Raw genomic sequence first — 10,054 nt, forward strand, 5'->3', positions numbered from 1 at the left:
TTACCTGCAACATCTTCACATCTCTTAGCCTTCAAATCATTATTCCTGGAACATGCATGGTTCGAGAAGGAGCTGGACCACTGACAAGCAACTCAAGACCATTAGAAGAAAGCCTGTACTGACAAGCAACTCAAGACCATTAGAAGAAAGCATGTTACTAATTCCTGAAGAAACCATCCCAGGAATTCTTGCTGATCCTAATCCTGGCAATGCCATTCCTCTATGAAGTCCACACATCATTCCAGTGCCATTTCCTGCAGTTGGCACTACAAAATCATTTGAATTGGGTAAGCCAATGATTGGAAAACCAGCAGAAACAGTGACAGCAGATGGTTGCAGGCTTCTTCCTGCCACCAGTCGATTATAATGTTGCAACCATTGTTGTTGCTCATCAATGGAGACAGAGATACATAATCTAGCCATATTAGGCACATAATGATACATTACCTTGCAGTGGCTCCAACGTTCGGACCTACCGATGGAGCTACCAAACCAGAACCCAACTGCACACTGTTCGTCCCTTGCAACAGAGTAAGTCCAGCTGACATAGGCTATATCCCTGAAGATGCTCCTATCCCAGCAAAGGATATGAAAACTCCAAAATGAAGGACAATATCAATGTAACACTAGATTCCTGCATGAAACACAATGAAGTGTACATGTGAATACTTATCAAAGATCCCCACTGCCTGCAATATTTAAAGCATCTTAAACCTTGAATTTTGAGATAGACAAAGCAGATCATCAAGCACAACCCAAAAAAGCATTGTCAGATAATCGTAGGAACTACTTCGATAATGATGAAGCATAGACAGACTTCAAAATATATAGTATTTGCAACTCAGATGGCCTTGCCATTGGAAACTTCCACTGAGAAAAAACTCATGTTGCCTAAATAATGTAAAAGTGGATATTGATAAACCAAAACTGGAAATGTATGCCATCGTACATGAATAAAGGTTGCCATGACATACATAATCACAAGAAGCTTCCTCTCTTGAATCAATTAGGAAATTAATATCAATATTGACTTCCTTTATTATGTTCAATTACTTAGCTGTGCCTTACATGTTCCAGCTGAGAAATGCACTGTTTTGCACCAAGACCTTGCTCTACAAGAGAAACCTCCTTAACTGCAAAGAAGAATCTAGTACTGGAAAACAAAATGGAAAGTCAATATTAAAATATGGAGAAATTAGTCTTACAAAGAATAAAGAGACTCCATATTTATCAAAAAACAATACGCCAAAGACAAAATCCTTCTTACAGAGGTTTGAAACGCTAACATGAAAAAACTTCATATAAAGACATATCTCAGCACAAGAAAGTGTCCATGGAACTTTTGAAATAAGATCTTATAAAAATCGAGAGATGACTGCAATGTGAAAAAATTACTATCCAAGTTCCCATCTGAACTACAGTCGTTCTAATAACAAAGGTTGTGTTTGACAGCTATTTGGTACATTAGCTGAGTATTGCTCCACATTTAATCCACCATCCCTGTAATAATATAGACTACATTTGATATTTATCAGGTGTACTTCACATCTATACTATAGAGTATAACATGAACAGATTTCAAGGAAGAAATAGCGTGTAATCATGAACACTGATGTTTCAGGTGTAACCCATCATCCATCATCATAAAAACAGGAATAAACTTGTGTGTCGATACAGTACAGTTAAAGATATCAAAATATGCAGAGGAACAGGTACAATCAAATAAATGGAAATATCAGCTTAGATCTATGGGTTTCATAGGTAAAAGTGTGAATATGAGGGTTAAAGGGTCGGCTAAAGATTAGAAATCTGTTTAAAAAATTCGAGTTATAGAAAAAGAAAGGCTTATTATTGCAACCTGAAAATAAGAGGTTGAGTAATAAAGTAGAAAAGAAAATAAAGTGGATGGGTAACCAAATAGAAATTAAATGAAAAGAAGTAAAAAGCCAATGTTTAGAAGGTAATTTTTTAATGTTAAAAGGAAAAGTAAGGGGTGAAAAAAAGTTGAATGAGATTAAAAGAGAAGGGCAATGTATACTACACTTGCAGCGTAGATCTGAACAAGCATTTCCTTACTGCATATGTATTAGGATGGGAGCACTGTTCAGAAGCATATGTGGTAGATAGCATCTGCTTTACAAAATAATGGTTTTGAATAAGGATCGCAGAATGTTTAAACTTTACAGTTCTCTTTACATTGCAATTTAATATTTTGTTTGCAATAAAACATCTGCCAACTTTTGTTGGACTTAGAAGGGTAACTTCCAGTTGTAGCATTCTGCATTTTGATTGGAATGGTTTTCAGACTGATGTCAGAGTTCAGATAATATTCATCTGTGTTTTTTCAATACCCACATAGGAACCTAATTCCCATTAAATACAGAGACTGGACCATTCATGAAATTATGCATTTCAGTAACTCGTTGATAAAATATGGCTACTGAATGTTGTAGAAGTTGGGTCAAATCAGTTCTGTTTCGCCACATAATCACAGCCTGACTTGTGTCAAACAAGTAAATTTTTGAATTTTTTTAATCTCAAGCCTGCAGTTCTATGGTATCAAACAAATATTTCTCTTTTGAGTTGTTTGGAAATTACCAGCAGCCAAGATTTGTTCTAATTTAGCTTCTATTCTATTATCGGCTAATCAATACCCATAGAATCCTTCTCTTCCACACCGAATTCATTTTGGCAAATATATCTCCTGCCTTGGTCTAGTCTTATAATATGTCTAAGATATTCAGTGAATCCTTGACTTTGTTTATATAAATTTGTAGATGCCTTTCCTTGTCAATGCGAAAACATTGACTGGAGTACAAGAGGTTGTTTATGTAGTAGATAGATATTGATTTTGGCTTTGTGGCGTATTCCCTGCACTAGAGTCGATTGCAGTACTTCAGGTCTGGGATCCATTCATATACATGCAACAAATAGAAATGCATTTCAGATAGCTTCACATATGCAAGATGGGTCATAAATTATAATCTATAACATGATAAATATTCGAGGAGCATTGCTTAATACGTAGTTGAAAAAGGATATGGCTGTGACTGTGTCAATGGAGATAACTGAGAACTGCTTGCAGGAAATTGTTGTTGTGATTGAAGATACCGGTTCTGTTGCTGTTGCTGCTGTTGATGCTGTTGGTGGTGCTGCTGATGCAGTTGGTAAACTACATGCACATAGGCTTGATTATGGTTTTGACTTTGAGGTTGAGGATACTGCTGGTTACTATGCCCTTGCTGCTGCTGAGGCTTCTAAAGATGATGTTGACTAGAAAAACTCTGATCTCTGATTTGTTGAAGAAACCATCTGATTAGAGTAGGCAGTGTTCACGCCATTGAATGAAGAGGCTGTCTGACCATTATTCTGGCTGGCCTGAAGTGGAAGCTCTTGCATAAGCAAGAAACCATCTGATTAGAGTAGGCAGTGTTCACGCCATTGAATGAAGAGGCTGTCTGACCATTATTCTGGCTGGCCTGAAGTGGAAGCTCTTGCATAAGCATCTGCAACTGCTCTTGACTGGTCTGTAAACCCAAGCATACACAGAAACAATTGTGAATTATCACAAGTCTGCCTACAATGTTAAACTTCAACCTACAGAAATGGAAGGCAAGTTCTAGAGATATCAAAGACAACAGCACTTATAGATTCCACTTTAACTTTAAAGGTATTATTTGCTTAAGTTACAGCTAAATGGTAACAACATTGTGCCCATCAGAAATTTTAGTTATAAATCCTGGCCTTGGCAATGCCATTCCTCTGCCAAGTCCACACATCATTCCAGTGCCATTTCCTGCGGTTGGCACTGCACAATCATTTGAATTGGGTAAGCCAATAATTGGAAAACCAGCAGAAACAGTGACAGCAGATGGCTGCAGGCTTCTTCCTGCCACCAGTCGATTATAATGTTGCAACCGTTGTTGTTGCTCATCAATGGAATCACAGATCATTATTAACCCGAAATTTTTCTCTCAAAATATAAAGCAGCAACAACAAAACTATAAACCCTCTCTGAGAGTTGATCCAGTTTTATTATTAGAGCTTAGCCTCATCAATCTAGAACTCGAAAATAAAAAACAGAGAAAATTCTTTAATATCAGATCATTTGAACAATGACGAAACTGGTATAAGGCCTTACTTCCATTCTTTGGAGAAACAACAATATGCCGCGCCGCGGGCTTGGTAAATCCTTCTTCCACACCTTTATCGAACAAGGCAAGCAAGGAATTGTAGCATCCATCAACATTCAGGAGACCTACCTAGAAAACAAATCCAAGCTACTATTTTCATCAAGTACATAGGATGCCATTCTGCTTATAAGTTCCTTTAAGCATGCAATAGGTATTCAGCTTGGAATTAGCCTTTGATTATGGAATATTATTTCCAATATGAATTGTGTGAATTTGCAGGAAACGTCCAACATCATTATACAACTTCTTAAGTCCCTGATGATGGTGAAGTGACCACCTAACCAAAACGTTGGACATTTCCTACAAATTCACACAGTTCATATATTATATATATTATATACAGCTGTGAAAATAAAAAACAGAGAAAATTCTTTAATATCAGATCATTTGAACAATGACGAAACTGGTATAAGGCCTTACTTCCATTCTTTGGAGAAACAACAATATGTCGCGCCGCGGGCTTGATAAATCCTTCTTCCACACCTTTATCGAACAAGGCAAGCAAGGAATTGTAGCATCCATCAACATTCAGGAGACCTACCTAGAAAACAAATCCAAGCTACTATTTTCATCAAGTAGATAGGATGCCATTCTGCTTATAAGTTCCTTTAAGCATGCAATAGGTATTCAGCTTGGAATTAGCCTTTGATTATGGAATATTATTTCCGATATGAATTGTGTGAATTTGCAGGAAACGTCCAACGTCATTATACAGCTTCTTAAGTCCCTGATGATGGTGAAGTGACCACCTAACCAAAACGTTGGACATTTCCTGCAAATTCACACAGTTCATATATTATATATATTATATACAGCTGTGAAAACTTATGTACTTTAATATTTCAAACCATCTAACCCTTTATTCCACTGCCTACAATGGCAAATTCATGCAAGCAAATTAGGGAAGATTCGATTATTATTATGGATAGATACCGGCTTCTCATGAATGCCAAGCTGTGACCATGTGATCATCTCTAAGAGCTCTTCTATTGTTCCATAACCACCTACAATCAGCAGTAGGTTGAAACAACACTACCTTATTAACAACTCTCTGTGATTAAACCAGGACTAATCTGAACTTCAAGAATCTTGGATGGAATTCGTAAAATTCCACATGTGCTATCGATAATTGTTCATTGAAAATTCCTTAAGACTTATATTAAAAACACACACCTGGTAGAGCAATGAAAGCATCTGCTTGACGTGCCATTTCTGCCTTCCTCTCGTGCATGTCTACAACAGTTTTCACTTCATCATAATTATAAGCACACCCTGCTAAAATACGGAGCCAAACTTGCCAAAAGTGTATCAATATTTATGAACTTTTACAGCAACTTCATCACTATATATTTGCAATAATTGGCATCAGTGTATGCATGACAGAGTTTATACTCTCAATTTTATACAAATCAGGCTACAGGTTGAATGGATATGGAATAAAACGCTGGTATGAAGAAACCCCTTCCGCATCTCTATCTCGGCATAACCAGTGTCGATGGACCTTCTGCAAACGCTGTGGCACTTTCTTTCTGAACTCCTTAATGAACATCGGGGTTAGATTTTTAAGACCTTGGGCTTCGTCGTAATGCTATCTAAATGCAGAATTATAATTTTCAAGACGAATTACTAAGCTTCTATAACTATTTTAGTTACCGAATGAGAGTAAACTTGGGCCCGAATAAGGATTAGATATCTGATTTTGATTTGAAGTATTTCCTCTGCATCCCATCTTGAGAGGTCCTAAGAGGCTCTTTGTTATTACTGCATCTACACTGGACTTCAACGTGGAAGTTGCATTGACTTTTTATTCCTCAAAAACCTTAATGTGCCACCAAGTTTCTGAAACCCCTAACCAACCCGCATTTCCTGTGTTTTCACTTTTAATTAAACCATAACCCAGGCAAACGTAAAGAGTATAGCCTCTAGATTGTTAGACTCTCGGCCTTTTGCAATCCTAAAAACATAACATTCGTAAGGGCAGAAAGACTACAAGGAAATGTAAACATATAAATTGGGAAGAAGACATTGTAATATGATATTAGAATTGCATTTGAACATTCTCCAATTGTGTGCTAATTATATTGAAAGTATTCAAGATCGTTGTAAAGAACACTGATCGTTGTAAAGAACACTGAGCTGTTACGTGTACGGTTAAACTACCCCAAATTTTGCAAAAAAGTGAAAGAAATGGGAAAGAGAAAAACAGGCAAGTAAAAAGAATCATTATGCTGTACTGTAAATCTCCATAGCGTAGCATGCAAGGCAAGTCGTTACAGATGAACACGTAATTGCATTTGAGGCAGGTCGTTACACATGAACAGTTGAGGGTAGCAGGTACAATGGAGCGCATGCAACGCAAGTCGTTACAGATGAACACGTAATTGCAGTTGAGGCAGGTCGTTACACATGAACAGTTGAGCAAACTATTAATCGAGGTAAACCAAGAAGCCAACTTAAATTTCAATAGATGAACAGTTAGAATAAGTTGTTAACGGTGTAAACGAATTCAGTTTGAATTTCAATCGATGAATAAAATGTGAACCGGCGTAAAAGAATTTAGTTTAAATTTCAATCGATCATCCAATGGCGGAAGATGTTCTAATCGTCTAACAATTGATCCTACGGTGCAGATTACGCCAAAGTGGCATGGAGGAGAGTTTATTTCAGAGGGAACGCCTTACGGCGTAAAAATAATAAAATAATAAAACCACTTTTTTAGGTCTTATTTAAAACTTATCTCCCTAAGGCTTTACTCAAATTTCGAGCAGAAGTACTCATTAGATGCAAAATTTAATTCTAATCAAAGGAGTACCCATGTTGCATACTTTCGATGGACCCTGCTACACGAAAAATGACAAATACATGAAAAAATGTGATTACAATCACATTTTTCATATATTTCTCATTTTTCTTGTAGTAGGGTCCATCAAAAGTATAAAACATGGGTATTCCTTGAATGAGGAATCAAATTTTACACCCAACGAGTGTTTCTACTCGAAATTTGAGTAAACCCATAGGGAGATAAGTTGAAAATACTAATTGAAAAAATAGTTTTTTATGATATCCATAATAGTCACCAACTAACATGTTCCCATCATAAACTCATAAACAATTATCAATCATACATAATAATCACATCTGCATAGTCTGTCTAGATTAATATGACATAATATCACAACATATTAACTCATACCTTAATTTCATAACCTTAACCATTTGCATGGACTAATCCAAATTAGTATGATAACAACAACAAGTTATATATCATGCTCATCAAAAACATATAAACTAATCATCAAGTTATCTAACATAAAACAACAATAGCAATGTATACAATCATAGGTTACTATCATTCATGACTATCTGAAACATGTGCATATGACTTCACTAATCAACTAGCATCTATCATGTATGTAACCATAACATCAATAGAATGATAGACATACACATAACCATAATGCATATAACAATCCTTAACCTACATACCTGCATGCCCAACATACAACCTGTAGGAAAACATGCTCTTGCCTCGAGGTCCAATGTCGCAACTTCACTTTGATAGTCTGCATCTCCTACTCTATCTCAGCCAACAAATTAGCATCATGATGACCTAATTCCATACAAAGACCTCATGCACAACAACTTTCACCATGACAATGCATGCATAACAACATATAAACATTGACATGCATAAAAAATTCATATACAACCATACACTCATGATGACACATCCCAAAAAAACATCAACCTTCACATGGTGACATCACTACAACAATGATCAACACCATGCACATGCAACAATCACATGGACTACAACCATAAGCAACACATATGCAACCAACTTGAATGCATGACCAACACACCGCCCATCTAGTCCAAAGGGTGAACAATGCTTTGATACCACTCTGTAACACCCTCCTCGCACATCTACCCAAGTAACTAGCCAACCGAGTTAAACATATGACAAGAAGTTACTATGATATGATTCGATATCCTAAGTCATGTTAAGGAAGTGGAATTGATGAAAACACACCATACAAACCTTCAACATTAACAATAGGACTTCTAAGAACCATCCCAACATTTCTGATAACCGGCCCCTAAGTCCTATTGAGTTTTTAAGCTAGTAAACCTATGGACGCTCACATGCTATGGGCATGCCAATGTCCAGAGAGATTTGGACGCCCCCACAAGCCTGCATGTCTGCATCCAGGGACTATTTCCAGCAGACCTGTGCCAAAGTCCGCAAGATTTAAGGTACTTTTTAATCCCATAATTCTGGCCACTGCCCAGAAGTTGTTGTAACTTTTGGAATCCATTAAACACATGTTGACAAGACTAATAAACCAAAAAATGAATCCAATACTAGGTCTGACCATCCCCAACCGGGACCGATATTCTATCAAACACTTGGCATCAATACAATCTACAGGAGTAAATAACAGATCTATGCATAGGGGTCTCATACTTATCTTATAATCACTAAGAAGCATTGTTCCCTTATATCATTAGCTGCATTATCATCTATTAGGTCATAGCTACATTATTCATTCAATTACTAATAAAAACATGATGAGAGCCATACATCATCATTGCCATAATACATGGTTATAATCGGCATAATAGAAATAGAAATATCAAGGATACATTAGCCATAGAATCCCCATATCAACCAGTATAATACTCATGGATTAGAAAGGAGAAATAACCTCATATTAATGATGCAAAATCCAACCCAGTATGGGACTGCCACATTCCACACGACCGTAGACATGGTTGAGCCAAAACTCTCTTCAACTAGTCACCCTCGTGCCATATTCCAAGCATCAATGTGGGATCTCATAGAACACATCAATTTAAAACCATTCAGGGCTTCCAGAGGCCAATCAAATCAACCCATCAAACATTTATTCCACATCACGATCGAACATCATAAAACCATCATTAGATTGGTCTCTACCCAAGCCTTTTAAGGCTCTAGAGTGTTTGTTCCAACTAAGGCTTCCAGGACTAGTAATCCAACCCACAACTTATTATGGGTTTCCAAAAAATTTGTCCAACCAGGGTTTGGAGGACTAGTAACTAAACTCACCTAGGGCTTCTAGAGCGTTTGTCCAACCAAGGCTTCTAGGACTAGTAAATCAACCCAATATGTTACAGTTCTTCGAGAGCATTTTTCCAACTAGGGCTTCCAGGTGTTGAAAATGCAACAAGATGATGATGCTTTGTGAAAAGAAGTTGCATTCACTAAGTGGGCCCGTAGGCTATTTTTGGTGCAAAGTCTATTTTTAGACATATTGATCATGGTCTATGAGTTGCAGGATGCTATTTGTGGATGATTGGTCATGTTGGTAAAAATAGATGGACTTCTATTTTTAGACATATGGGCGGAGTCTACTTTTAGATTGCCAGGCTAAAAATAGAACAGTCAAATATTATTAGCTCTTAATAATATTTGGACTATAAACATTATCTTATCCTCTTGGAGCACTTCAGTTCGGGTTGCGGATGTGGCACATGAAACTGCCAGAAGGAAATACGCTTTTCTTATGGGTCAGTTGAGCTATTGCATGATGGACTTCAGTTAGAACTCAAGTGATTGAGTTTGGTGGAATTGATTGAGGAGTTGATGGAGTTGTGTTCAGTTTGACTTAGTTGAACTAGTTGTATTTAGTCTAACTGCAGAATAGAGTGATGTAAATTAATTGTTAATTAATTCACTAATTATCAACTCATAAATCAACTAAAGAATACATCAGTTAACTCAGTGCATGGACAACTCAGTGGAGACAAGTGTTAGAGGTGGAGACTACTATCAGTTGTGACTATAGCTGTGCATGAGATTTGCACAATCAGTGTTG

At 36.9% G+C, this 10,054-nt stretch overlaps 1 protein-coding gene across 1 annotated transcript; it reads right to left on the reverse strand.

Moving 5' to 3' along the window:
* Positions 1-4,784: 4,784 nt before the first annotated feature.
* LOC149158777 (putative cytokinin riboside 5'-monophosphate phosphoribohydrolase LOGL1) lies at positions 4,785-5,440 on the reverse strand. Its single transcript, XM_089433376.1, has 3 exons — positions 5,367-5,440; positions 5,127-5,197; positions 4,785-4,965 (listed from the first exon to the last, which is right to left on the reverse strand). Exons 1-3 carry the CDS (start codon positions 5,422-5,424, stop codon positions 4,843-4,845), a joined length of 252 nt encoding a protein of 83 aa, XP_089289502.1. The 5' UTR covers positions 5,425-5,440; the 3' UTR covers positions 4,785-4,842.
* Between the last annotated feature and the right edge of the window lie 4,614 nt (positions 5,441-10,054).

This window comes from Pinus tabuliformis, chromosome 5_2 (genome assembly GCF_031772625.1).
Source record: "Pinus tabuliformis cultivar Carrire ecotype Pingquan chromosome 5_2, CPIR1, whole genome shotgun sequence".
In the NCBI taxonomy this organism is placed as follows: Eukaryota; Viridiplantae; Streptophyta; class Pinopsida; order Pinales; family Pinaceae; genus Pinus; species Pinus tabuliformis.

Bases quoted from the DNA above. Each gene is read 5' to 3' on its own strand.
- LOC149158777 (XM_089433376.1), bottom strand. From the start codon at position 5,424: ATGCACGAGAGGAAGGCAGAAATGGCACGTCAAGCAGATGCTTTCATT. The intron at 5,198-5,366 runs GTGTGTGTTTTT...TGCTGATTGTAG, and splicing joins TGCTTTCATTGCTCTACCAG to GTGGTTATGGAACAATAGAA. The intron at 4,966-5,126 runs GTATCTATCCAT...GTGAATTTGCAG, and splicing joins TTGGCATTCATGAGAAGCCG to GAAATGTCCAACGTTTTGGT.